General features: G+C 39.3%; 1 protein-coding gene across 1 annotated transcript in view; it reads left to right on the top strand.

Annotated features, from left to right (window-relative positions):
• LOC109469817 (X-linked retinitis pigmentosa GTPase regulator-like) overlaps window positions 1–26,317 on the top strand; it is an 84,859-nt gene that overhangs the window by 4,114 nt on the left and 54,428 nt on the right. Inside the window, exons 6-9 of the mRNA XM_019768528.1 lie at window positions 225–432; window positions 973–1,082; window positions 2,722–2,846; window positions 3,856–3,999. Of these exons, the coding sequence (XP_019624087.1) occupies window positions 225–432; window positions 973–1,082; window positions 2,722–2,846; window positions 3,856–3,999 (587 nt within the window). The remainder of the gene's footprint in view (window positions 1–224; window positions 433–972; window positions 1,083–2,721; window positions 2,847–3,855; window positions 4,000–26,317) is intronic.

Below are 26,317 nucleotides of genomic sequence, written 5' to 3'. Positions count from 1 at the left end.
TTAAGTTGACCAGTTTAAGGGTTTGTATTCCTTTTATGGCTAAGGATTTCTGTAACAGGTGCTTCGTCCAAACTCGAGATGTCAAAACTTGTCGATGTCAGGTACCTGTGTATGTATAAAGTAAAGAACCTCTGTGTTCTCCATGGATGCAAGAGGGATTCTTTAGAGTGAACAGCTCTTGTTGTAGGTATTGATCATTGTGTTGTGACAATTTTGCCCATAAGGCTTGGCTGTGGGGACAAGGAGACACATCTCAGACCAACAAAGATCCGTCTCACAGACAGTCAGGAGCTTCCAGATGTTGCAGGGATAAGTTGTGGCAGCAGGCATTCTATTGCCTGGTTAACCAATGGCCACTGTTACAGTTTTGGCAACAATTACTATGCACAGCTGGCCTATAACTTCAGAGTACAGAACTACAAGGAAAACCAGGTGAGTCTACTGTAGATTCAGTCAGTAAATTCAGTCATGTCAAGATGTCATATCATTGCCATTGCAAGCTGTGTAATCAGAAATAGTGACATGAGGGTACCTGGGTAATGGATGGTTTGTTACAAAGCCTGTTTAAAGAGATAATTTCACAGGTCAAAGTCTTGAAACTTTTTTGAGGTACCATAGTTTTCTTTTTGTGGTGACCTCTTCCCCATGAATTCATGACACAGAGAATGTGCATTTCCATGTATTATTACTGTTCTACAGAGTTGTTTTCATCGCAAATTTAAAACACTGCAAAAGTTTCCTTCTCCTTCCTGCAAAATAAAACCACTGCAAAAGTAGATCAATTCACAATAGACGATTGTTATGTTGAAGTCAGAAGCTACAGAATCTTTGCCTTTATTCTTGCTATGATAAGTTTAAGGAACATGTTTCCTAAAACATGGAATCATGGTATCTCAAAGTTAAGGAATATACCATAGGAACACAGATGGACTGTCATGACAGTACAGGACACCTTTCTTTTGTTCCGTTCAGCTGAAGCCCACTCTCCTGGAGATGTTTGTACACAGAAGAGTGGTGCAGGTTGCCTGTGGAGACAGACATACCCTGTTCCTCACACAGGAGGGGCGGGTTGCTACGTGTGGGTAAGTTTTATTCATGTTCATAAAGTAAAGACTCTACCCCATTGTACAACTTTAAATGCTGGTGGTGGTTTAATTTTCACAATGAATCATCATTCATGACACCACAAATACCGGGCATGTGTTGTACTGCAGCATTAATATTGCTGCAACTGTAAAAACCTTTGTTTCCCTCCTGCTGCAAAATTGTTGTATTACAAGTTTTCCCTACAAGTTGCTTTAAGCATGCTTGTTTACCAAAGGTTTATGTTATTAATACAAGTAAAAATGAAGGCAAAGATGTACAAGCAGATAAGTTATTTTCCTCCATTCTTTTTCTTACCACATATTATATACCTTCCTCATTTTCGAAACAAGAAGAAAGAAAAGAGAGATTATTGTTAAACACTGTTTTGGGAACTTTATGGATTTAAATCACACAGTACTCTTACATTCCTCATCTCCTGTAGCACAATGACTATGTTAGTAATGAGTAGATGAGTACATATTATGACTGTTGCCCAGGAGGCCACACAAACCAATCAACAACCATTTGAGGAAAGTGGAATAATTGCATTAGTAGGTGGTAACTTCCCAGAGGCTGCTTTCCCAGAAAGGCCTGATGTGCTGCATACTAATCAGATGATGTTGTTTACCGGACTGGGAGAAGAATAGAAATTAATATAATCCCAAAATCTCATCAAGTCGTGTTCTAGATTTTGATAATAGAATGCTTGATATGTAATAATAGCAGCCACTTGTCTAAATGTATATTCATATGTCTCCAAATATTTCTTGTTATGTCTGCGAGTATTGTAAAGCTGACAGAATGACATGGGGAACACTTTGTCCTGATGAGGTAAATTTGTTCTCTATAAGATGAAGTACAGGCTTTAATCTTGCTTGTCGTACACTGCACATTTATGTGCCGACACTGCAGTTTTTGGAGATAACAATGAACTGGGAGCTGCGGATACAGGTGGATGCCTACCTTGTCATGATAAGATGTGACAATTACCCATGATTCCATGTATAATTTCGGTAAACAACTTGAACCTGACACAATAGCTGAGCCCATCTGTGTTTCTAGCAATCCCATGCCAGCCATGATTGTTGGGCTTTTAGGTAGAGGGCCTCTCTTCCCATCACGGGAACATTTGTGGTATGGACGGTCGAGTTCCTGCCTTAACCTGTATTGTTGATGGTGTTTACTTCTGTTGTGTTTTGGAGGATATAACTGTAAATTGTAATCAGCTTTGTGGTGATGTAGACACAGAGGGCTGTATTTTACTTGGATGAAATGGGACAAGTAAGTGCTTGATGTCTGGGCCATTGTGGACGCCACATGTGCAGGTGACCTTGACCGCTGCCGACGGAGCCCTGAAACTATCCTTTGTTAAGGCAACAACGGCAGAAGACAAGCTGATCTCCAGTCCTAGGACAACGGAGGTTTTCCACTGTTCACTGGATGTCATGCTGGTACCGTACAAGGCTGTTGTGGTGAACATGGGAAGCCATCCTGCTACAACTGAGCACCCTCTTCATCTGATGATTGCCGCTGGTCCACAGGCCAGATGTTGAAGAATCAGACCCTACCTATGATCTGATTCATCAGCAATGTAGACCTCCTATGTATCCTTTGGGCTCCTTTTGTTTTGTGCAGAAACAATGCTAACGGCCAGCTGGGGACAGGGGAGCCAAGCGACATGGTCTGCCCAAAGATGCTAGACGACCTTGAAGGTGTGAGTTGTATAGCCTGTGGGTCATACCACAGCTTGGCTGTCACGGGTAGGTCATCTTATTTTTTTACCACTACATTTATTTCTAAAGTGTGTTAGTCCTAGATTTAATAGATACTGTTATTGATGGCAAAATTTGTTATGTCATCTTGCTTTTTTATTATGATTTTCATTGTCACATATAGGTTCTGCTTGTCATGCCTCTAATGTAGTTTAGCAGTGCAGGTCATGTTCTCAAGTTCTTTCAACAAAAGAAAAAAAAGATGGCAAGATTGTTGCTGCCTTTCATTAGTATTCCCTGCATGTGGGGCTTAGAATATGTGGTCTTTAATCTCCAGAGAATATATTTCATTGGTTGAGAATAGAATTGAACATGATATGAGTCCTAAAGATGTAGAACATATGACTACAATTTTAAATTTGGAATATTGAAATAATTCTTTACCCCTCAATTTATGTACGGCCTTATGTGCAATTTTTATTTTAGTTAGATTGTTTTTAGACTTGGAAAAGGCTGTAGAATACAGATTGTAAGTCATCATATTTAATGCGTAAAAAAGCCATCATATTCAACACCTAAAAATTGTTGATTTTAAACATGATATTTCCTAGCACCTCATATTCTATGAACATGTCAAATTGGCAGATGTTGGAAAGTCATGAATAAAAATGTTGCTGATCAATGAAGTTAATTTTCTGAGTGATTCAGAAAGCATCATGTTTTGACACCTGCTAGATGTGACATACAGTAGATCATAAATTATTCTTTACCACTCATGAGGAAGTATTATTGACAGCTATAGAAAGGGAACCCCATTGTTGTTGGACAGTCTAGCAGCACGTGAATGGAGGAAAGAAAAGGAAGAACAGGTTACCAGTAAAACCGTTTAAGTTCAAAGTCAAGAGTTGATTGTCACAGAAAGTTAGTTCAAAGGTCCCAGAAAAGGTTATCTCATTTCCTGTCTCCATTATCCTCTATATGCATGTCTGTTGCTAACTAAATCAAGAAATTCACAAAACCCACTGAGTTTTCAAATGTTTTTTGTTTGTTGCTGAAGGTGCTGGTGAAGTGTACGTGTGGGGAAGTGGGAAGCCTTGTGGAACCAGGAGAGGAGACATTTTATCTCCCACCAAGCTGAAAACCAGACATGCTAATGTCGTAATGGTTGCTGCGGGATGCTCACACAGTCTGGCTCTAACAGGTGGGTAGGTTTCTTATAAGATCTTTGTATTAGAACAAAGATTTGATTATATTCCAGCTACTGAAGTACATGTGTTGACTAGCTGATAGTTTGTTTACTATACCAGTACACATGCCCCTGTTTTATGAGAGAGTCTCCATGCATTTGTCCTTGAGGCATACTAGTAGCAAGCTGTTAATTGTTACTAGCCAGCTATGATTCAATGTGTAACATGGTAATGTATTCAGGAAGCATAATTGGTTGCTTTTGATTCAATGTAGCAGGCTCAGTTTTTTTGTATATTCAGGACTTCCATGAATATACTAACACATGTTTCTTTGCATCATCCACAAGTTGCTGTCATCCCTTTATACATACATGTGTATAATGCCTGACCATTTAGTTTTACCTGATCGATCTCCTAATCTTTTCCCCTTAAAGTAGCAGGACCCGTATTTGATTCATCATTGCCACCAGGCACTTACCTCGCTATGGGCAATTAGGCATAGTTTATAGGTCATTAAGAAAGAGATAGTCTAATTTTGTTTTGTTAGGTAATTAGCTGTTCCTACTGGATGGGGATTTTGTGATAGTGATAGACTAACAAGTGTTGGGTGGCATGGAGGATGCTACAACCTGAATACTGTAGGTCTGGAAGTTTTTGCAGTGGTTGTATTTTCATGACACACTGAATATGGCTCCATTTATGACTACTGTACTACAGAAGTGTTTCAAATGCAAATTTGAAATACTTCGAAAGCTTTCCTATTTTTAAATATATCCATCATGAAAGTAAATTAATTCATACGTACAGTAAGTCTGGAATGTATGCCAAGACTTCAGAATGGTAGGTAAGTCAGATCAACTCAGTTGGATTGTAATCCATCCATGGGATCCATGTAAAAAGAAATGTGCATGAATGTTTTTTAAACCCTGAATACTTCTGAAAAGTGTCAAGTAGTAAAGTCATTGCTACAAAATGTAGTGACATCTCAGAACAAGGTTATGAGCAGTGTTTAATACACACTTTAGAGTCATGACAGTACATAAATATTATAGTTACATGTATACGTGTGGATGTATACCCTTGAATGCTTGATGCTGTTACATGTAGTTTACTATGACAGATATGCAGCAGTATACAGAAGTTATATTGCACACCACAGATTCAAGCGCACAGTTTGGTCCAAACACCCCATACCAGTCTGACTGGAAGATCACCCGGATGTACCAGCATGATTGATTTACCGTCCAGTCACGGGCAATTGGCCACAGGATATTAGGTGTTCAATTATGGCGTATTGGGTGTTCAACACCACCAGGTTGATCAATACCCCCATAGACATTCTGTTAATGATGTTCTGTGGGGGGAAGGAATGCCTAAATAGGGCCATACTTTAGCGCTATCTCACGAGGAGTCCTTTGGCTAATTACTTTCAGGGTTGTGAAAAGTTTGGACTGTCTTTAGAAGGAATCAGAACAATATAGTTTTTCGTGTGACTCTTGAGTGTATTGAAAAAGTTCAACATATAGCAAAATAGTAGCCTTTTTTGGCAGTTCAAGGTGTTGATGGCCCTGGGATGACAGGCACATGTGGAAGTTTTACAGTTACTGCAAATACAGAGATGGTTGTGATTCTCTTCCTTCAATTTTACACCTCCACTGCCAGACTTACATTGTAGACAATACAAAATCGGTGCATATAGACTATTGCATAACATGCAGCAGAAACAACAAAAGCTTTCAATTTGGTTCCACCACCTGCGTAACCTTTCCAAAAAAAGTCACTGTTGAAGCCTTGCCCTGATGTGCTATATTTGTTCTTCCTCTGAGGGGAAACATACTGTTTCCTCTGTGCTTCCTGTTGTGTTTGATCTGGAGGGCACCAATTGCACTTGACTGGCAGGCAAAGTTCCTCCGCACTATAGATCTACATTCATGCTTTTTGTTTGTTTCGCATAATCAGTAAACTGCCTTTAGGCATAACTCACTAGTTTTGCACAATAAGTACAAGCTGCGTAAGACTTGACTGTAAGGTTTGATCCCCTACTCTTTCTGATAAAGTGTGGTGCTTGAATGATTTGAATTCATGTAGAATGAAATTTTATATGACATGACACAAATCTGCATATTATGAATAAAATCTGATTTTAACTGCAGCCCAATATTTAAGTGATGTATGATGATATTCAGATTTATGTCATGTAATTTTGAAGTGACGATACTTAACATCCATCCTTTTATGAACGTAACCTCCCTCCGCCCTTCCCTTCTCCATGAGAAAGGCCCAGCATGCCCTGGGAGAGGCTGCTCCTGAAGACATCTTTATGACCTGGAGTATTATATCACATCATGCGGGGCTGACCTTTACAACTGACCTTTGCATATGTACACAGTTGACCCATGTTTGGTCTCCATGTGGGAAACTAATGGCGGCAGTCCTGCAAGTCCGCACCATTAAACACGACCCCTGGTTTCCCTCTTCATTAGGGCCGCTGAGTCAGCAATAACCCAGCTTACTGGCTCTGCCAGGGGACCGACCATTTTTCACGGAATAAGTGGCTTTGTGTTGGTTATTACATCCATTCTGTATGACTGTCACGTACATAGGGGAACTTCCAAGCACCATTAAGTCCGAGGGTGACCTCTCGTTGACCTATGGTAGTGACCCCTTCACCCCTGTAAATCAAATTGTACGATTCTGTTGTTTGACTATTTTTCACTAGTTACCCTCCTTTCAGGAGAGCTGGTGTCAAAATTATTGATTATTTTTTCTTCCATTTTGCTTTTGTGCTGCCATATAAAACATAACGATTGAAGTTTTTGAGTGCTTGTCAAAATGTCTATGAATCATAGGAATTGGCACTAATTTTCAAGGGTATGTAGAATATTGTGCAAATCTTGATTTTCCCCAAAGCAAGTTTATCTGAAAAGTAGACAGATTTGAATGGTACTCTACATGTAAGTGCTACATTGTATGATTAGTATGAAATTCCTGGAAAATGTATAGAAAGTAAAGGCTTCTAATGTCGATTCCCCTTTGATTGCCCTTGATGTAATAACTTACTTTCATGCTGCAGCAATATCATTAAAATTTTAGGAGTTGCTAGACATGGATTTTTTCCAGATTTTTGTCTACAGGTAGTGACTATGTAGTGCACTACATGAAGGCTCCTTAAGGTATTATAGAGGACCTCAAGCTCCTTTGATCTGGAATTACTAGGAAATTGAGGCCTTAAAATCTTTCCAGGAACTTTGTAAGAATTGGAAACACTTGGAAATGGAAAAATATCACTGCTACAATATGCTACAATCATTGACAAAGGACAATTAGTCCATTCCCTCAAAGAAATTAGTGTAAATCCACAATAGGCATCTCCATTGCATTACTACAGTACTGTAGAATTATTTAAACCAGGAACTCAAAACACTGTAAAAACCTCCTTTCCCCTTGTACCACAAAATTAAGTCCTTGTGAAAATAAATGAATTTACTGTAGCTGGCCGTGTGGATGACAAGAAGGAAACCAGGGGTATCCAGAAAGATGAAGATGATTCCTTAGAGAAATTAAGACCAATATCTTTTCTTTTTGCAGGTTTACTTGGGTCTTCAGTCAACATCTTGTAGTTATTAGTATATATCACCTGTTAAGTCGACAATGGTATTTCCCACTAAACGTAGATGTGTTTTATGGAAACAAAAGACCCGGAGTGTGACCTTTCTGCTATGCGCAGGTTTAAGATGGAGCCCTTTATGTGCACCTGTCTTTTATTGCTACTTACCATCCTACCCTGTGGAGCAGTTTCACAGTAAGGTAACGCCAAATCTGTATTCTTGAAAAGCAGCTTTAGCCATAGGACCAAACATTTACTGGATAGAAAGTGGCTGGGAGAAGTGCTTCAAACCCAACATAATTCCCAGCATATAATACGATGAATGATATTCTCATCCACCAATTTCTACCTGTAATTAGTAGAGCAGTAACTGTTACAGCATAGTCAATAGACCACATATTTTAACCTACATGTAAGGCCACACCAATTTAATTTCTTGGTTAACGGATTCGCCGCTTCATTTTTTTCTGATTTGCAAATAAAAATAAAAATTCAGAATCAACTGCAAAATGCACATCCTTTGCCCTGAACAGTTGAAAACAGTCCTTTTCTTACTACTTGTTACAGTCATTCCATCTTTCAATGCAGTAGTATCATTAAAAGTTCAAAATTCTTTGTTTACATTTTGCACCAGCCTGGTGTGTTGACTTCATGGCTCCTATCTTACCATTTTGGGCCATAATAGGATGCCTAGGCCTGTTTTTATTTTTATTTTTTTTTCGCCCGCCCGCTCCATTATTTTTCTAGACAAATCCGTTAACCAAGAAATTAAATTGGTGTGGCCTAAATTATCCTGTTGGGCAGCATGAAAGTAAATAAACTTACAGTATGATCAAGACACCTTTAAAGGCAAGGAGTCTCACAGACTTAATGTGGGATAGGTACATTGAAATTTAGTTACCAGTATGGTTAAAATGACTGAGAGATCTTTTACGGGTATCTGCCACCACCCTTAGAGACCCCTTGATTACATTTAATGACATGAAAATGCCCAAATTACTGCAATTACAGTGACATTTTTTCAATCAATATGGATTTGACTCCAGGTCATCTGTAGTAATATCATCAGGTGACTTTTTCCTAATGAAATTTCTTTTGCAAAGGTCTTTGATTTGCAAGGCTATTCTTTGTGCAACAATGTGCAACAAACATTAAGAAAATTCATAAATCATTTTTATAAGGCTGCTTGAAATGGCTTTTATTAACCCTTAAGAATTTCCCATGGACATCTTGAAATATTGGTGCTCTATAGATAGTTGCTGTTACTTGAGAGGCTAAGATTGATCACAATATTTTGACGAATCCATTCATACCTTTTTATAGGAATTATGCAGGACCATCTCGCCTGTTTTACAAAAAATCCTTACGTCTACAGTGCTGCTGAATGTGTGATTTTGATCCCCATGCTATGATTTGAGACATGAATGTTTAATGCTAAGTGAAAGTTTGATTTACTGTAAACTAAATGTGTTTAGTATCTGACTTGAAACCCAGCCCAGGGAGGACAGGTGAATCTAGTCAGGTTTCCTAATCAATGCTTCAGGTCCTGATATTGAAACTTTTCCTGATTGTCTATGACATCATCATTACTCATCGCTTATTGCATATTGAATTATACATACTGATCGGTCACAACCAATCAATTGGTGGTTACCTGTGGTAGAAACCGGGGGAGAAAAAAACACTTAAAACGCTTTGCATACAACAATGGTGATGAGGTCAGTCTTAATTGCCATGTACATTGAGAAAACCCTATTAATAAAGGCCAAAATATAGGCCAAACCTGTACACCTGGGAATATAGGAATTTATTGTAAAATTGTAGAAATCCATTGGCTGAGCAATGGTTTTCTTATATGCCGGTAGGGAGATCCTGGGTTAGAATGGGCATTTGTGGTAAGAGGACTAGCCCATACCTTTGTGTTGGTTAGATTCATCTGTGGTATCTGGTCTTTAGCAATTCATGCATCTTATCCTCTTTTCCTTCTATAACTTCACCACAAAAGGATGACTTAACTGTTACATGTACATCTTTCAACCGCATCAGGGAGCAGTGGTCCTTGACAGATATGGAGGATGTATTGATATTACCGTGCCAAGAAAAGAGACCAGTACTAAGTGGATTTTCTGTAGGCCTCTAAGCCTTGTCTAACAAGCTTGGTCTCTAAGTGCACATGTTAGTAGGTAGGAAGGCTGCTAAATAAGTGAATTCTAAGAAAAGTAGTTACATGTAAAGGTGAAGGGCTCTGATTTTTGTATCAGCAAGTTAGGCAGAGGAAGTACTGTCAGGGCACTTCATAATCTGTGATTTTACTAGATTCAGTGGTAACAGTGGGAGAAGGCTTCCAGGGCAGTTGCTATGTTGTATATTTACTACTACACTAACACTAACCTTCTTGCTGCCTGATAGCATAACTAATACAAATTTGTTGCCAAATAGTTACATTTAAATAGTAAGATGAAGGTTAAGAACAACTGTTGACCTTTGTGACCTACAGAAACCTATATAATCAGTGATTAGACATTTAGAACATCAGCAAAGTTAGCACATTGAACTGAAGTGACATCATGTTTTTGAAACCAAGCCTGGACCCATCAAATTATTGCTAATGGCCCAGCCAGGGACCTAAGAAGAAGTGCATTTCACATAAGTGAGATGGTAGTCAGTTGTAATGACCAGTGACAGGAAGACTCCAAAGAACCATCTGCTGGTAATGGGCACATGTCTAATCTGGCTAGCCACATGTGACATGATGGAGTCTGAGCTGAAAGAAGAGGACATTACAAAGCTTTGTGGGATACGTTATCTCCAATGGTCTTCCAGATGATATCTTGCAGGTATCAATGCAATCTTGCAAGACCTGGCACCACCGACTTTAATACAAAAGTTCAGGCCAATTCTAGTTTTAGAATTAGATTCCGACTGTATCTTAAAAGTACTGGAGGAAAGCATGAAGTGTGAGATTATTGATGACTTTCTGATGTTATCAGGAAACTTTCCATTCCAAACTTTACGACAAGCACTGTACTTAGCTTGATTGTGTATCTCCACTCTTTATTCTCATTACTCCAGATCATTAACCCTCTTTCTAAGCACTGACTTCTAATGTAATCAATAAGAAAATATGTGCAACATGTAACTGAGCCCAAAGTAGATAGAATGTCAAATACTGTTACTGTAGTATACTGTTGTATGGGACTGATGATGATGATACAGTTGTCCTTAGATTAGCGTTTGGTGTCGGTCAGTTTGGACAGCTTTTTGTAATGATCCCTACAGAATGATTTTCAGAATGGTCTTCTTCTTGGTGAGCCAAATGAAGTTTGGGACACAAATTCGGGATGAAAACATTTTTATATCCCTCATTAACATGTGTACATGCCGGTAGGTAGGTAAAGCATGTGATTGGGCAAGTGGACTTCCAATGTGATACTATCCACATGACTCCCTTCGCCCCCACAGGATTACTATCTGTAGAACATTAGAAGGTTAAATTGCACAGTGATCTCTGAATGGGTTGTGTGAGCCTTGATGTGGCCTGTTGAGTCCACACATCAGGTTGTGTGATGGTCTTCAAAGCAGTACTTTTGATCAATATCCACGGGATGATGGCAGTAAAATGTGCAATTGTGGGTTTTGAGGTGGTAGCTGCCACACACTACGTTTGATAGAAGAAGTATTACCGGTGATAAAGTGTATTAAGATTAACGAGAGCTTTCTAGTTGTTAAATAGGGGTCTGAAAGGTGACTTTTGTCTTGAGATTAAAAGAATATGATTTTTCTTTATTCTCTTTCTGTTGGAAAAAAGGGGATAAGAAGTACGCGGTAATAGGTGTGTGTACAAAGAGAAGCGATGTGGGGCATGTGTTGGCTGGTTGGCGCTACAATGACTACCATCACATCCCTTTGGTCAAGAACACTTTGATGATCTGTGTGGAGATACCAGGTTTATCACAAGAACATCACAAGGTTAAAGCCTGCACGGAGCCTTTAATGAACATGGTTGAAGTCATGCTGACATGCGGCAGTGTCCATTCTGTCTGTAGTGTGCTGTATCATTCTCCTGTGATGTGATTGAGTAGGTTTGTAAAGGTGATAAGAATCTTGAAGCAGTTTGTGGTTAACCTGGTTTCACAGTGGATTGCCCTGGTGACCTCTAGGGTCCTCATGATGCTTCTCACAACTAGGATGGAAGGATAGCTGACTGCAATCATCTATGCTAGCATATTTATTCATCTACAAGTCGTGTACTTGGACTCGTTAATTTTCTACCAATCCCCACCTGTTAGCCACGGTCATGTAGCATTGTCGATTGGTCATTTCGGATGGTGCCAAAAAGCCAGCGGCCTCGTGTATGGGGGGGCTTCTTGCTTCAAACCTTTGCGCATAAAACTTAAATTAAAAGGACCCAACACACTTACTGAGAAGAGTAAGGTTGATTCAGCGTGCTTGGCTAAAAATGTGAGCCAGAGCGAAGCCACATTGCATATAACAAGCTACTTGAGAAGACATCATGCTTCACCTAAGTTGAGGATGACTGCTTTACATGTACTTAGCCTCTCTATGGGATATACAACATAGGACTTGTCGAGGGGTTCAGTATGAAAGTATCTAGATTGGACTGGCAATTAAATTTACTTTCCTTCATATTATGATATGGAGAATGTTCCAGAACTGATGAAAAATTGTAAATGTTTGAAATAATCAGATTCACTTATACATATTTTTTGGTCTTATAAGGTTTTTGTTATTTTTTTAGATATACTGATGAAAATATTTTGTACCCTCTATCCCCAATTCCACTCAAAGTTCTGTTTTTCTTTGTGATGTAGAAATTTGAATAAAATTTAAATCTCAGTGGTTCAGCACACTCCTTTGTTACAGTTTTCTACATTAAGTTACATTTCATAATCAAAAGTCAGGACTTTTACCAATACCCATCAGTCATTCCCGGGGACAATTGGGACAAAATTGGTAAAATTGATGTTTCAGGCCAGGGCGCCAGATGGTATGGGAATAGTGTGATTCAAATTCCATGCAAAATTGTGGAAAATTGTTTGCTACACCTTGCCCTCTGCCCTCTAGTTCATTACAGATCACATTAACTGCTCCGCCTGCTGTGACAAAACTGCTGGCAAATAAAATTAGCAAAGAAGAGCAGCACCACCGATACCCTTACCAAATAAATATCGACCCCTGCGCGATGCTTCACACTCAGAATTTTTATGGCAGTATATTGAGTGTAGGATCTACGGGTCAAACCTATCACTTATTTGATGTCACAGGTCGAAGGAAACAGGGAAATATTACCTGTCCCTCTGTGGCCCAAGATTAGGAGAAAAATGTGCATCCGCTGACGACAAGGCGTCGGATGTATAGTAATAACCTAATTTAGGCCTGCGTTTTCCATACTTTTGCCAGCAAATCCAATTTTATGTCCCCTCGAGTGCCTAATGGCATATGAAATGTTTGATTATCAGAAATTGGCATAGCAAGGAAGCGGAGACAGTCTGGGGGTTATGTTATTTCCCTGATTCCCTGCCCAGCATGCAAAGTTACACACTATCAAGCTGACCCTGTCACCTTTACAAAATAGTTAAAACTGAAACATTTAATGGCATGCTCCTGCAGTATATATCTTGCCTGCTAGGGGGCACTGCATGCAGTTGGTCCTCCTATGGAGACCTCAGCAGGCATACACATGTATTGACCTGGTAAACCTACTAGCTGCAGGTGATCATTAACCTGTTATCTGGGCTTTTCTCCTTTGTTACAGCCAACCCTTCACAATTGTGTCTTAAAAGAAAGAGGAGTTTAAGTTGCAAATCCTGTTTTTCACTGTCTTTTATTCTTTCCTCTTGTTTTGTTGGAAGATCAGCTTATAATCCCCATGTATGATGTTAACAGTATTTTCAATGCGTTGTTCTGCTGGGTTACGTAGTTACAGGTCTTATAATCTGCAATAATCTTACAATCTACATTGTTGGGTGAGTCTGTACAACAAGTGAACAGCGTACAAAGGAGATAATCCTGTCTCCTGGCAATTTTAAACTTAAAATGAGCTCACATTTGTGTTATCATTTTGGCTATTTTCACACCTGACATGTGTTTCTATAGGTTGTAATTCTTGTTATTTGGTTTTTAGTTTCGACATTGCTGGAATAGCATGCATTGAAACTAAATGTTGTGGTGATATTTTTTCTATGTAGAGGATAAATCTGTTGTCAGTGAACTCTTGCAGTTGCAAAGTATGAACAGCACAGATGACATTGACTTGACATTCACATCTAGTGATAAACAATTTTAAGATTTCGCAGTAAATTTTACTATGTGATATCATAACTGAGGGAGTAGGATGTTAATTGCTGTCGCAATAACATGCCAATTCAACTAATAGGTACTAAAATATATATTGTCGTGTTGTTCGTCTCTTGAGTATGAATAAGACCAATGATCAGTTCCAGCTTCATTTTCTTGGCCGTAAAAAGTTTTACTCAATAGTGTTGTAAATATAGAATACTACTATATGAGTTAATTGATGAATTTCAGATAAATATATGAGAAATATGTGATAATCTTTTGTGTTATACTATAGAGTCAATCTCATATGACCCTGTTTGAACAATTGATTTTGGATGGATATGAAGCAGACAGGCCAGTCATATACTGGTACTAAGTACGATTGTGTTACGATTGCAAACTATAATTGAGATAGTCGTGCTTGTGTCTGGCAAATTGTAGCTGCCTTGTTGTGTAGAAATCTCTCTTGGATCCTTATTAATGGTTGGTTCTGTCGCAACCTCTTAAAAATCAAAATCATACGATGAATACAACGAATGTGACCCTGCCATAAAGCACATGTACTTTTGCTTGCAAGTTGACCAGGACCACCTTTGTCAAGCCTTTCTGCCTCAAGGGGCAAGATTATTCTTTTGTGATCTTTTGTTAAAAGATATACATCTAGAAATCCCAGGCTCAATCAGTTGCTTTGATTCTTAAATCTCAAACACTGTCAAAAAGCGTAATAGCCTCATCATGAACTGAAAGGCAGTGGCATTTGACCTGTTTTTTCTACTTCTGGCTTTGAAGCACACATTGAAGGTACTGTTAACAGTAGCAGTGTTTTAATGAAGTTCTTGGTTGAAACAAAAGTTACTATCAAGTTCAAAGAAAATTAGTTCAGCTGTGTCACGGTGGCTCAAAAGTTTACAAATTTAAAGTAATTTGTTTTTAATGATGACCTAAATTTATTTACTGTTCCTTCTTCCTGAAAAATCCAGATCCATCTAGCATACATACATAACAAACAAACGAACACCACATGCAACTAGCTACCAGTTTTGTGGTCAGGCTTTAGCAACCACAAAAATCCATCCGTATCTGGGCGTCACGCTGACAAGCGGACTGAAGTGGGGTGCACATGTTAATAATATCACAACTAAGGCGAAACAGACATTGGGAGTGATTAAACGTAATCTGTGGGCATGTCCAACGAGAGTAAAATCACTTGCATACACGTCACTTGTAAGACCGAACCTAGAATACGCGACAGTATGGGATCCATATACAAAGAAAGACAAAGACAAATTGGAAAGGGTACAGAATCAAGCTGCAAGATTCTGTATGAACAACTATGTAAGAGGTGCTAGTGTCACGGAAATGAAAAGAAACCTACAGTGGACCTCACTTGAAGACAGAAGAAAGATGTCTAGACTATGCATGATGTACAAAATGACTAATAAACTGGTGGATGTCCCAACTACTAAGTACCTAATACCAGCTCAGAAGAGAACAAGAAATAGCCACGCATTCAAGTACCAGAGTTATCAACCAAGGATTGAGGTGTTCAAGAATTCATTCTTTCCTAGAACTATCGCAGAGTGGAACTCACTGTCACCAAGTACAGTAGGGGCACTGTCAATAGATAGCTTTAAACAATGTCTAGAGCTAGAAGTTCAAGGGTTAGGTGTAACAAGTCGATCGGTGTAATATAGCCAGCTGCCGCCGCGCCGCGTGCCTGCGAAGCTGGTGTGTTACGCCGAAAGGCGGTTATACCGGCTATACAGATACAGATACATGCATATTTCATGTTTAAACCAAGAATTTTGATAACTTTAATTTTATAATGAGTTGACTAACAAGACTATTTTTTAAATTTGCTACAGTCAAATTTGCTAAGCAAATATAAAATTTAGGATTGTCTTTGGTAAACTTTGTATAAATCAGGAAGTGGATTTATTATTTTTTTTCTTGACTCATTACAATATATTGGAGATGGGAACATTTATCACAGTCTATACATGACATTGCAGTATACCATATTGATCCTGGCATACTAGTAATGACTACACTAAGTAGGAGGTGAACCTTAATTGTTGCTGGGGTTATAGTGCATCTAAGGACATCTGTGTCCCTACTTCCAATAATGGCAGCAATGTTTGGTACACACTATGTTAGATATTACATAAACACCTCTTCACTGTTAGGTATTTTGGAAATGTATACTGTGGAAACAGCATTGTGCTGTGAAAAGTATTAGTCATGTAGTGGAATTACTGATTTGTGCCGTGCACAGTGATAGATACCAACCTTAACATGAAGGATAGAGGATTCTATAACAGAGGAATGATGCTGACTGTGAAGATACAACATTTAACACTTGTATTGATCAGCAAATTTTCCACTTACTGTCTGGCAGATTTGGTTGATACATACAAGGAACAAAGAAGGACTCCAGTACATGCTGCCAGCAGGGAACTTAAGCATTACAAGTTGAGTAAAGAATGTAGTAATTAAAATTATTAGGAAGTATCTCTAAGTTTGAATACAATTTTAGCAACTTAATTAATTTGGTCTAGAAACAGATTTTATCGAAGTTGATTGTTTAACTTATTAAAAAGGGTCTACCAATGTTCTGTAGATTTTATATTCTTTAGGAATGGAACATGATTTTGGCCCTTGAAGCATGTGAAAGAGAGATGTTTTATTGAAGGTAAGGAATAATGCAAAACCCCCAAGAAGCTTATACAGTCCAGGGAGACAGAGTGTGCAAAGCACCTGCTTTGATCAATATCAGGGGTCAGTGAGTATATGAGGGGGGCAAACAAAGGCCCACTAGCCACTTCAAATCCTAAGCGACCTGACCCTGGCTTACTCCCCGCATTCTATCTTCCCGCCATTGGCTCCATGCCATTCTCCAAGGATAGATAGCCTGCCGTATTCAGTTGTGATTGCCGGGGTAATAAAATTGTCAGATGAAGAGGATCCTCAGCTCTCTCTCAACACTTCCTGGTGTGATGCTATCAGGTACCATCAAGCCTGCCATGCTCAATAGATCCGGTGCTGACCCCTGGGTTCATGTGCTGACCCCCAGGATAAACCCTCTGGTATCAAACATAACCAGCCATGGCAAGTCTACAATTTGTTGAGGTCGTGGCCTTCTGGCCTCTGTTGACCACACCAGCCATACTATCACCACTTCACACCATCTACCATAAAACACCTAATTTCAACTGCTCCAAAATCAATCTCACTACAAATTTCAACATGTAACAAAAATAAGAATATGGGTATTTTACAACTTGGTATGCTATACTGTTTTTTTTTTTTGGTTTGCTTGTGCTTAAAGTGCTATAGAAGGTGGGTGTTTTAGAGCACATTGGCTGTGAGGTAGATAAGGAACTACATTTGCAGGTAGGGAACTTCAAGCCACTTGATGAGGGTTGGGATTGTGACTGATGATGTCCTTAGTCACCTTGGCTTATCTCACTACAAACACTGGACTTTACTGGCCTACCTAATTTGCTCACCCCTGCCAGACCTACAAAAAAAGGGCATATTTGTTTTTACGCCATAGTTGTATCATTTATGGTCTCCAGGCTTGTCTGGAGACCTTTTGTTTGGCCTCCTAATTTGTTTTGGCACAACCTTTGTCCCGAAAGCCCTGTGGAATGATGAGTGATAAGATTACAGTGTAAGTCTGGAGAAGTGCCCAGAACAAGATAAACTATGTAGCATAGTTCTGATAACCCCCAGGTTGCTAGGGAAGGAATCCGGGATGAAAAATGTAGCAACTGAGTTTTGATGACTTGCTCTTTTTAAAAAATATTGATAAAGGTCAAGTTTAACTCAAAGATATCCCAGAATCTTTTTTGGATGCCTGGGCAGTAAAGGTGGTCTAATTAGATACAGTGTCTATAGTCCAAGCAGTTTCTGTCACCTGCCATCCTGCAAAAAGTACTCGATGTTAATTACTTGCACCTTGTGTGGCATAATTGGTGTGATTATGCACATTATTTCCTCCACAAAATGTCACTGGAATTAAGCAACAAGCTAGCAGAAAGGATGCCAAAAATACTTTTCTGGTACATTACAGTTGTAACAATAAGCTGGCGTCACATTGGCAGGGGAAAAAAAGGCATTTTCAACAGCATGACAACTGGTATCCGCTTCACCAATGTGAGTTTTGTGGATTGGCCAGTGTTTTATGGTCATGGAGCCCATTCAATGGTAAATGGTAAATTTTCAGTGAAAAATATGCTTGATTCTACGATGATTTTGAATTTTGCCAACCTTCTGGCAATCAACACTTTCTGCCAAAGGTCTCTGACCGTGTGATGCCAGCTTTACTGCGATGACTGAAAAATCAGATTTGTAAACTTTAAGATATACATGTATTTAGACAGTGGATTATACTTTCTCAGCAAATATAGAAGATGAAGATTTGCCTATGGGCTGTGATCCACTGACATGTCTTTGGTAAATGTCAAGGCTAGCATGAACTAAAAATACCCTCCATGCTTGGTTGAAAGCCTGTGATCCCCAGGCAGAGTCAATAGTTCTGCCTAGTGACTATGGAGTGGCACTCCAGAGGACTAAGGGTGCTATTTGTGCAGTAATATTAATGCAATCTGTCTGGTTGGGTGGCAGGATACCATGACCATTATTGAAAAGTTTGGACGCTATTCTTCTAGGGTGGGTCCCAAATAGCTTGGTAGCTGCTTGTGCCTTAGAAATGGAAGCATTTCAGAAAAGAAAGAAGTTTTGCCCACTATAGATGTACGCTATATACGCAACGACATTGTATCGTAGATGTGTGACAAAGTGAACTGGGTAAATAACACTATAACAAATTAGTTAATATGTTCAGTTGAATGTATCATACCTATATGGCTGTGTAATTACCTGAGTGTTATTAGTTAATTGTTATAAACTTAAGTCAGAAGCTTTTAAGGACCAGTCCTATAACAACTAAATGATTTCAAAGTTTAGGGTTTACCGATCACTCAAGAGAGATCAGAAAACGGGTTAGCTTTTGTTTGAATTTGTTTGACCTTTTTTTTACAGCACAAACATGTTACATGTACTTTATTCATGACCTCTTGTGACATACTGTATAACAGTGTCAGCTGTGTTATTTGTGGCCGTAGGCTATAGACATTTATGTAGGGAAGATTATATTGTCAAAGATTCAATGTATAATTGGGATTTAGATTTCATATTTGACTCATACACAATTTGAATCTATATATACACTATACCCTGAAATTTGTTAAAAGTTAGGAATCCCTTTCAAGATTCATTGTTTTTGAAGTATGATTTTCTTTTAAGAACAACTTTTTTCTGTGATCTTGTTAACTATCATAGAAATAGTCTAAAGAGTCAGTAAAAAGGGGAACAGAGTTTATCTCTCTTTTAAATCTTTACAGGGCACTTGACATCTGACCTTCTGACATGAACGTTAGCTATTAGTTACTCTCCCTGGTGACCCTTGGTCCCAAACAATGGAGGGGTCAGCTGAGCCGCAGCACAACCCCACAGCAACACATGTTCTTCCGCCTGGCACTATTTTCTTTTCAAAATTCAAAACTTTTTGTTGTTGGTGCTAGATTCTTTTAAATTGCTTTATTATGAATGATTAGTTTACTCAGGCAGACTACCATTACCATATATTTGTTTGTTGCATTTAAAAAGCAGTAAATACATGTCTGTTTACAAACTTGTCACACACGTTAATTCATAACCATGTCTATATTGATCTGTCTGGCTTGTTTGCCAGAGGCTACTAACATATGTGCATTGTATCAACATTTTTGGCAGCTTTTGTCTTCTTACATACCTGCAAAAGGACTGGATGGTTGGGTAATAATGAGACAGAGTAGGAAAGGTTTGATTGCTGTGGTGCATGTGTAAACATGGAAAAGGGATAAATGGATAAACTGGAAAAAATAAATAATATATGACACAGTAGACAGCCAACTGTGTGGAAAAACAAGAAAATTGCCACAGACTTTAATTTCTTTTAATCAAGTCATTAGATGGTACAAACTGTTTCATATACTTCCACACTTTCTGTTTTTATGAATAAATGGATTATCAGAACTTTTTTTCAGAGTTTACGTCATTGGCTTCTCTTTTTTTTCAAGCCCTATAGCAATCTCTGTAGCTTTGCTTGTGTTGGCTTCAGGCCATGTCCCAATTTCTCTGGATTACTGACAGATTTTGTTATCTTTAAATGACTGGACAATATTTGGTTGGTATTTTTGCTACTTTTCTGCTACATATTCCTGTAGTTCTTCAGGCCATTACAGAAAAGACCTTTTAATTAAGGGGTATTGTGGTACAAAAGGAAGATAGGCTGCACAGCAAGAACAGGTTTTTCCTTTTCAGCAAGAAGTGGTATATATCATTAAATGGTATTATTATTACAATTTCAAACCTGTGATTGATAAGTTGGAAGTACTGTATCAGCACATGACATTTTACCTCCTTTCCCCATTTTTTTGCTCCAATCACCAACAAAAATACAAAATGTACTTTAGTTTTGATGAAAGTAAGAATACTTTCATACTAATCCTTTTTCAGAATTGTTATGGTAAAATCTGTGATTTGTCTCCCAGGATCAGAGTTGGCGTGTACCTTTCATGGTTGCCATTTCTTGCCCTTGTTTGTTATAAACTAGACTGTTTTTGTAGCTTAGTCAGCAGAAGTAGTATAGTTTTATGTTTGCAATAAAACTTCCCCTTGGTGCAGGAGGTTTTGTCTTTCCACTTGAATTCTTATTAAAAGCAAATCATTAACTCTATCTATGCTGTGATTATGCACCAGGTGTTTCCAGGTGCAACAGGTGGGCTGAAGCAGCTGATGGTGCTATTGTGGAGGTCCCTGTCTTTGGTATCTTCTTACCTGTAAGAGTCTACATTGTCCCTGCATAGATTGTCCCTCTTGCACTTCTCAAATGGCACCTCTGCTGACACACATGCCCCATTGTGTTTTCCCCAGTCATTTATCACTGTCATTAAGTCTTAAAGAAACAAGACAGGTATGTCTCCCAAGTCCCACCTCTGACCCTACCATGATAAGTTCAACAAGCAGGCACAAGGCTTCCCCTTTCATTCCCAAGTCCTCTCAGCCTAAATCTGCTTATTGCTGACCCAGCCACACTCCAGTCAAGAGGGGGGAAAACAGTTTTGAAAGGTTGGAGGAAGGGTGCAAGGCTAAAATGGCAACAAGTTGTGTTAATCTGTGTGGTTGGGTCACCTATGTCAGGTCATGCGGAAGGCACTGGGGCACAGAAATGTAAATCAAACAGAAATGGGAGAAGTGTGGAGGTCTAAGTGATTGCTCTCAGGGAACCCCATGTACACCACCTGTACAGGCCACTGCCAGTGTCATGGCTTTGTATTGTGTGCTTTTGTTAGGGTAGGAACATTTTCAAAACAGAGACATGAAGGGCAGACAATATTTGCCTCCCACTGTACTGTAAGTGAGTGACACTGTTATTGGCAGTTAGCCACCAACAACAGTGAGGCCTGTTGGCCAAGGTCACAAGCTAATTCCACCACTGGCATTATTACCCTTCTTAAGAAAACATTCAAGTTTGATTAGGAGCTCTATAGGGAGTAATGTTTCATCTTCAAAGTTCCAGAGAAACCTGAAGGAAAGCTAGTGTTCTCCCCACATGTAATGCTTTCAGAGCTGTCAGGCTTTATCTCAAGTTCCTGATCTGGGGATACATGCTTTGGTGTTTCATGCCTCAGAGACTGTCTTTGCCTGTGTTGAAAAAGTGGCTGCCAGATATGGCAGGAAGTGTCAAGTTTCCTTTGATAAACCTCTCCCAACAAGTGTTGCTTCAGACAGACTCTCAGAAAGTATTCTTTAATTAGGCCAGAAAATTAAATCATGTGTCAAGGTGTTGTTTGATATTGGAGTCTTGACTGGATTTCAGGTAAGGAAATGCTTTGAGACATGAGGTCAGAGTTTGCAGGCAAGCTTATATTTTGGTAAGTCCACTTTACAAATCAGTCACTTGATATGTCAAAGCTTAGCAGAGAGATTGGTGGATAAGGTTAGAGAACATAGACCAGATGGTTTGTCACTACTAAGTCTTCCAGGTGTAAGGTTGCCAGACTGTAATCATTCTGGATACTAAATCAGAAGTGAAGTATGCTATGTTTGGTAACTTTTCCAATAGGGATCATATAGAGTTAGATATTGTATGAGAGAGACTAGGCATATGTTTTAGGAAAATTTGAAGTTTCACTGTTCTAACTTGTATCTTCACAGGTGTGACTTTTCAAGATGATATACACAAAGTCATGTATGTTCATAAGTGAATGAGTCAAGTCCTAACACTGTGTAAACAGCAGCTGCTGTTTTCACCAAGAGACCCTTCATACCTTTGAAATTTCATGTTGCTGATTGGATCTCTTCTTTTTCCTTTTTTTATTCTCAGTTTGTTTTTTGGCAGGTGGCTTTCTCTGTATATACTGTGTGATGAGGGTTAATTCCTCAATGAAGTAATGGCAATCTTCAGGGTCAATGCTAGCCAAGGGAAGAAAGACTTAAAACTACAATGCTGACTGCAATTTTCCCACAAGCAAGTTGACTTTATGGTATAATGTAGTTCAATTAGGACTTCAATCAGAAAAAAAGACTTTAAAAGTCCATATTGACATACAGATGGTTAGGTCACATACACTGACATCTAATCAATATCATCTCAAGGGTCAAGAGCAGTAACTGAATAAACATCTCTTTTTTTCCGCCTTATCCTCCTGTTAATCATGTTTGCATTTGATACATGGTGGCCTTTGTACAGCGGCAAACTCTTTGAAGCTTGGATATCATTTCACATTACGCACATGAACGTGTTTGCCATTAGTGGAAGATAACAGTGCAATTTAAGAAGTTCCATTAAAATATCAATAAGTATATTTACTGGTGTGATAAGCATATGCACAATCAATGAATTGCCACCTGTTTCAGTACTGTTGTATTTGTGTAGGAAAGTTAATGACGATGCTAAAGATGCCATATTTAATTAACATGGCAAGTGTACAAAATGTACAGATGACTGTTTTTGTATTTTGTTTTTTTCTGAGCTGCGACATATGAAATAAATAACAAGAGCCAGTGACATTAAGACCACAGCAGTGTCTTTTAATTTTGCTGACATTGATAGTGACTACTTGTGAGTGACACATCAAACAATGGTGGTATCAGAGAGACAAAGTTCAATGGAGAGAAGTGCATTGTGAAGTATATAACCCTGCTGTCCAGATGCCGCAATTATTGGCTATTGCTTTGTGTGTTTTTCCCCTGGGGGTCTGGAAAACATGTGAAGATAACAGTTAAGATAGAAATGAATAAAATCAATAGTGTCTGCATGGTGGGAACAAGTTGTCTCCTTTGAAGAATAAAATGTTTTTGTTTGATGTTTGATTTAAGCGCGGAGTTACTGGTTTCATCTTTAGCTGTCGCTGCCAAGACCCCCTTTCCATTAGAGGCTGCGACCAATGGGCAACCAAAAATTTGACAGATCACTCACAGAAGACTTTCATAGATAAAGAAATTTTTTTATGTTTTGCGTGTTTTGTTGTCTTTTACACCATACTTTTTATTGTGTATCATATTCCAATTATAAAGTCAAGGGTCACACATCCAATTTTTGGTCACTCAGGTCTGATCTCTTTAGATCTAGGAATCTGGACTGGGCAATTTAAAGTTCAGTTCAAGTACTAGTATGTAGAATTCTCGGCTGTGACATATTTGGTCAGGGCAGCAAAAGGTTTCATACTCCAAATTTTTTCTCATTAAGAAAAGATCTAATTTGTAATCTTAAAATATTGATTTATTTGAGAATGCCTTCATAATCAAGAATATCTTGATGGCTGAAGGAAGTAAACAAATTTTGTGTTAAACTGCAAATGTCTGTTTGCATTTCTCATCCAATGGCAACAAAGGTTAGTTAAAATTTATTCAATAGTACACTCATAATTTATTTGCTCTGGGAAAGAACGTATTAGGACATTACTACTGAGTATGAAAAGTACATGACTGGAAAATTTAAATTATTCCAAACCATATTTTAGCCTCCTTCGAGTACTTGCACTACCCTGAAAAGTCTTACATTCAACAGGTTGGCACAATGCACAACTAGAAAAGTGAATGATTCCTTGTTTTCTCAATGTCGCAAAGTTTATTTTTAAGTCAACATTTAACCTGTAATGTGATACATGCACTTTGATATTCTTGTGTTTAACATAAGGACAAGTTTTGTAAGACCTGCGGCAGCCGAATGAACCAGAGCTACCAGCTGCAGAATGAGTAGTTGGATCCAGGATTGTTCTGAAAGGTTGCCATGGCAATGCTGTCAAGAGAAAATCTGAGAAATTCAAGGTGATGTTCACCTTTGACCAGGATGCAGCCGGGGTCAGGCTGGCGTGACAGGATGCAGTCTACAGATGGACCGGTAGGTGCGTTTCCCTCACGTCCGCCTGCCGTCCAGGGCGTGCCGCGTCCAGCGATATTCCCTTTCATACATGACTTTGTGAACGCCGTCGCACTAAGGCCACAGAAGACGTCCCACTGACTTGACTTTCTCACGCCACTTTAACCTGACTTTTCTTTGTTGACCAAAGGGAAGGTCAGTGCCAGCATTGTGCCCTTTGAGCCTGTCTTTCGCCTTGATGTCCGACTTCAGAGACACGTTCCCTTCTGTATCTGTTCTTTCCATTTCACCTCAACCAAACTTTTTTGAATGTCTTTTTACCAAGTGTACCTACATCTACGGTGGTACCATAGCTTGAGAATGACTATGTTTTGGGAAAAGGGTCTAACTGCTCACAATCTGTGTCAAGGTATTTCTGCTGCTCACAAAAGGACGCATGCACCATCCATTCATGGGTCAGATGCAAGGGCTAACTCCCAGTCAACCCTAATCTCTCCAGGCAGCAAGACATTCCTTGACAACCACAGATAGAGTTTCAACAAATAAAGGCCTGACTTGTTTGAACCTGATTTGTCTGTGAGAAACTCGGGTTATTGTCCCAGTGAGTAAGCGTGTGAGTGAGGTTGTGGCACCGGAGGAGTGTTAAAGCTACCATACCAGCTAGTGTGCGTCCCAGACCTGCTTTTGTGAGTACGGTTAGTCTTCCTGCCCACTAGGGCTTTGTAGACAGGAGCTCAAACTTTTCCAGACCTGTGAGTGCAGATGTGTGCATTCAGGTGGCACGGATAATGCCTGCAAGTGGCGTTGAGTGACAGGATGGGGTGTCGGTTTCCCATCTTGCAAGTGCAAGGGCAGCGGTTGATGATTCCAGGCCTGTGCTGTTTGTCGTTTGCTGCCAAGCTGATCGTGAATAATGAGCGCAGCCGCATCACAGCCTGCCCAAACATGGTCCGACTGCGCGGGGTCACCACCCAAAGGTGACATTCTTTTCATCTTCCCCATTCACCGCACTAACTTCTTCCATTCCGTAATGAAGTTTACCCCCGAATTTCTTCCATCGTTTTATTGTGTTATCGATTTTCGGAAATTGGGCTCAGTTGTGTCAGACGCGGGGGTAATGAGATGCCAGGCCTGGATTACGCCCGCATGTAGCAATGAATTTGTACCTGACATGCACATCAAAGACGCAGACCCAAGTTCCCGCCTTCCCTTATACCTTTGCCGCAGCATTAGCATATCTTTCACTACTGAATGATTCACAATCCTTTTTTCAAAGTACGCATTTGTTTGAAGAAACTTTCGGGCACAGCGTGCCCATTTTGTGTGGAAGTTTGGATTTTTTAAAGATACGCACTCCTGTATTTCTTTACTTCAGTCCAAGTAGGTTCCACTTTAACCTCCTTGTTCAGTCAGAGACACTTTTCTTAACTTAGTCATCTCTGGTTGCTGTAAGACAGATCTTTGAGTAGAAGACATAGAGATTGTCTTGTACGCAATAAATCATCTTAGTATTTCAAGACAGTTCATTGTACCTAACAGTAAACTACAGCACCGCTAAATCGTGCAAACGGGGCATTGTGTCTTTGTTGTCGTGCCGACCTCTGCAAGTTGATGCTGAGGCGGTGCCTTAGTGTTAGTGCCTTTGTCGCAACTTCAGGGCCGTGATACACTGATGTAAATTGTGGTCACGCAGCAACACACCTACTTGGATGATTCTGAATTACACGCACTGAACTATGAAATATCAGGGCTTCTGCTATTGCTGCATCTTGCAAATGAGCTGGCTTTGTCCATTTATCTCTCTGTCCCTGTGCCCTCTTCCTTTTATTTGATTATTTCCACCTCTCCTGTCTTTATTCACAGTGCTGCGACCGGCGTTCTGTTACGATGTTACCTTTAATTATGTCTGCGTCAAAGTCCGTTGTCCCTACCTGTGTTTAACAAGAAATGGCTTGAAGTTAACAGGTAGGGGAAGAGTGGTTGATTTTCTTCA

This window comes from Branchiostoma belcheri, unplaced genomic scaffold, assembly GCF_001625305.1.
Source record: "Branchiostoma belcheri isolate BF01 breed outbred unplaced genomic scaffold, Haploidv18h27 scaffold21, whole genome shotgun sequence".
Lineage (NCBI taxonomy): Eukaryota > Metazoa > Chordata > Leptocardii > Amphioxiformes > Branchiostomatidae > Branchiostoma > Branchiostoma belcheri.
Note: the sequence above shows the minus strand (reverse complement) of the source record. Positions and strands in the feature narration are given on the sequence as shown.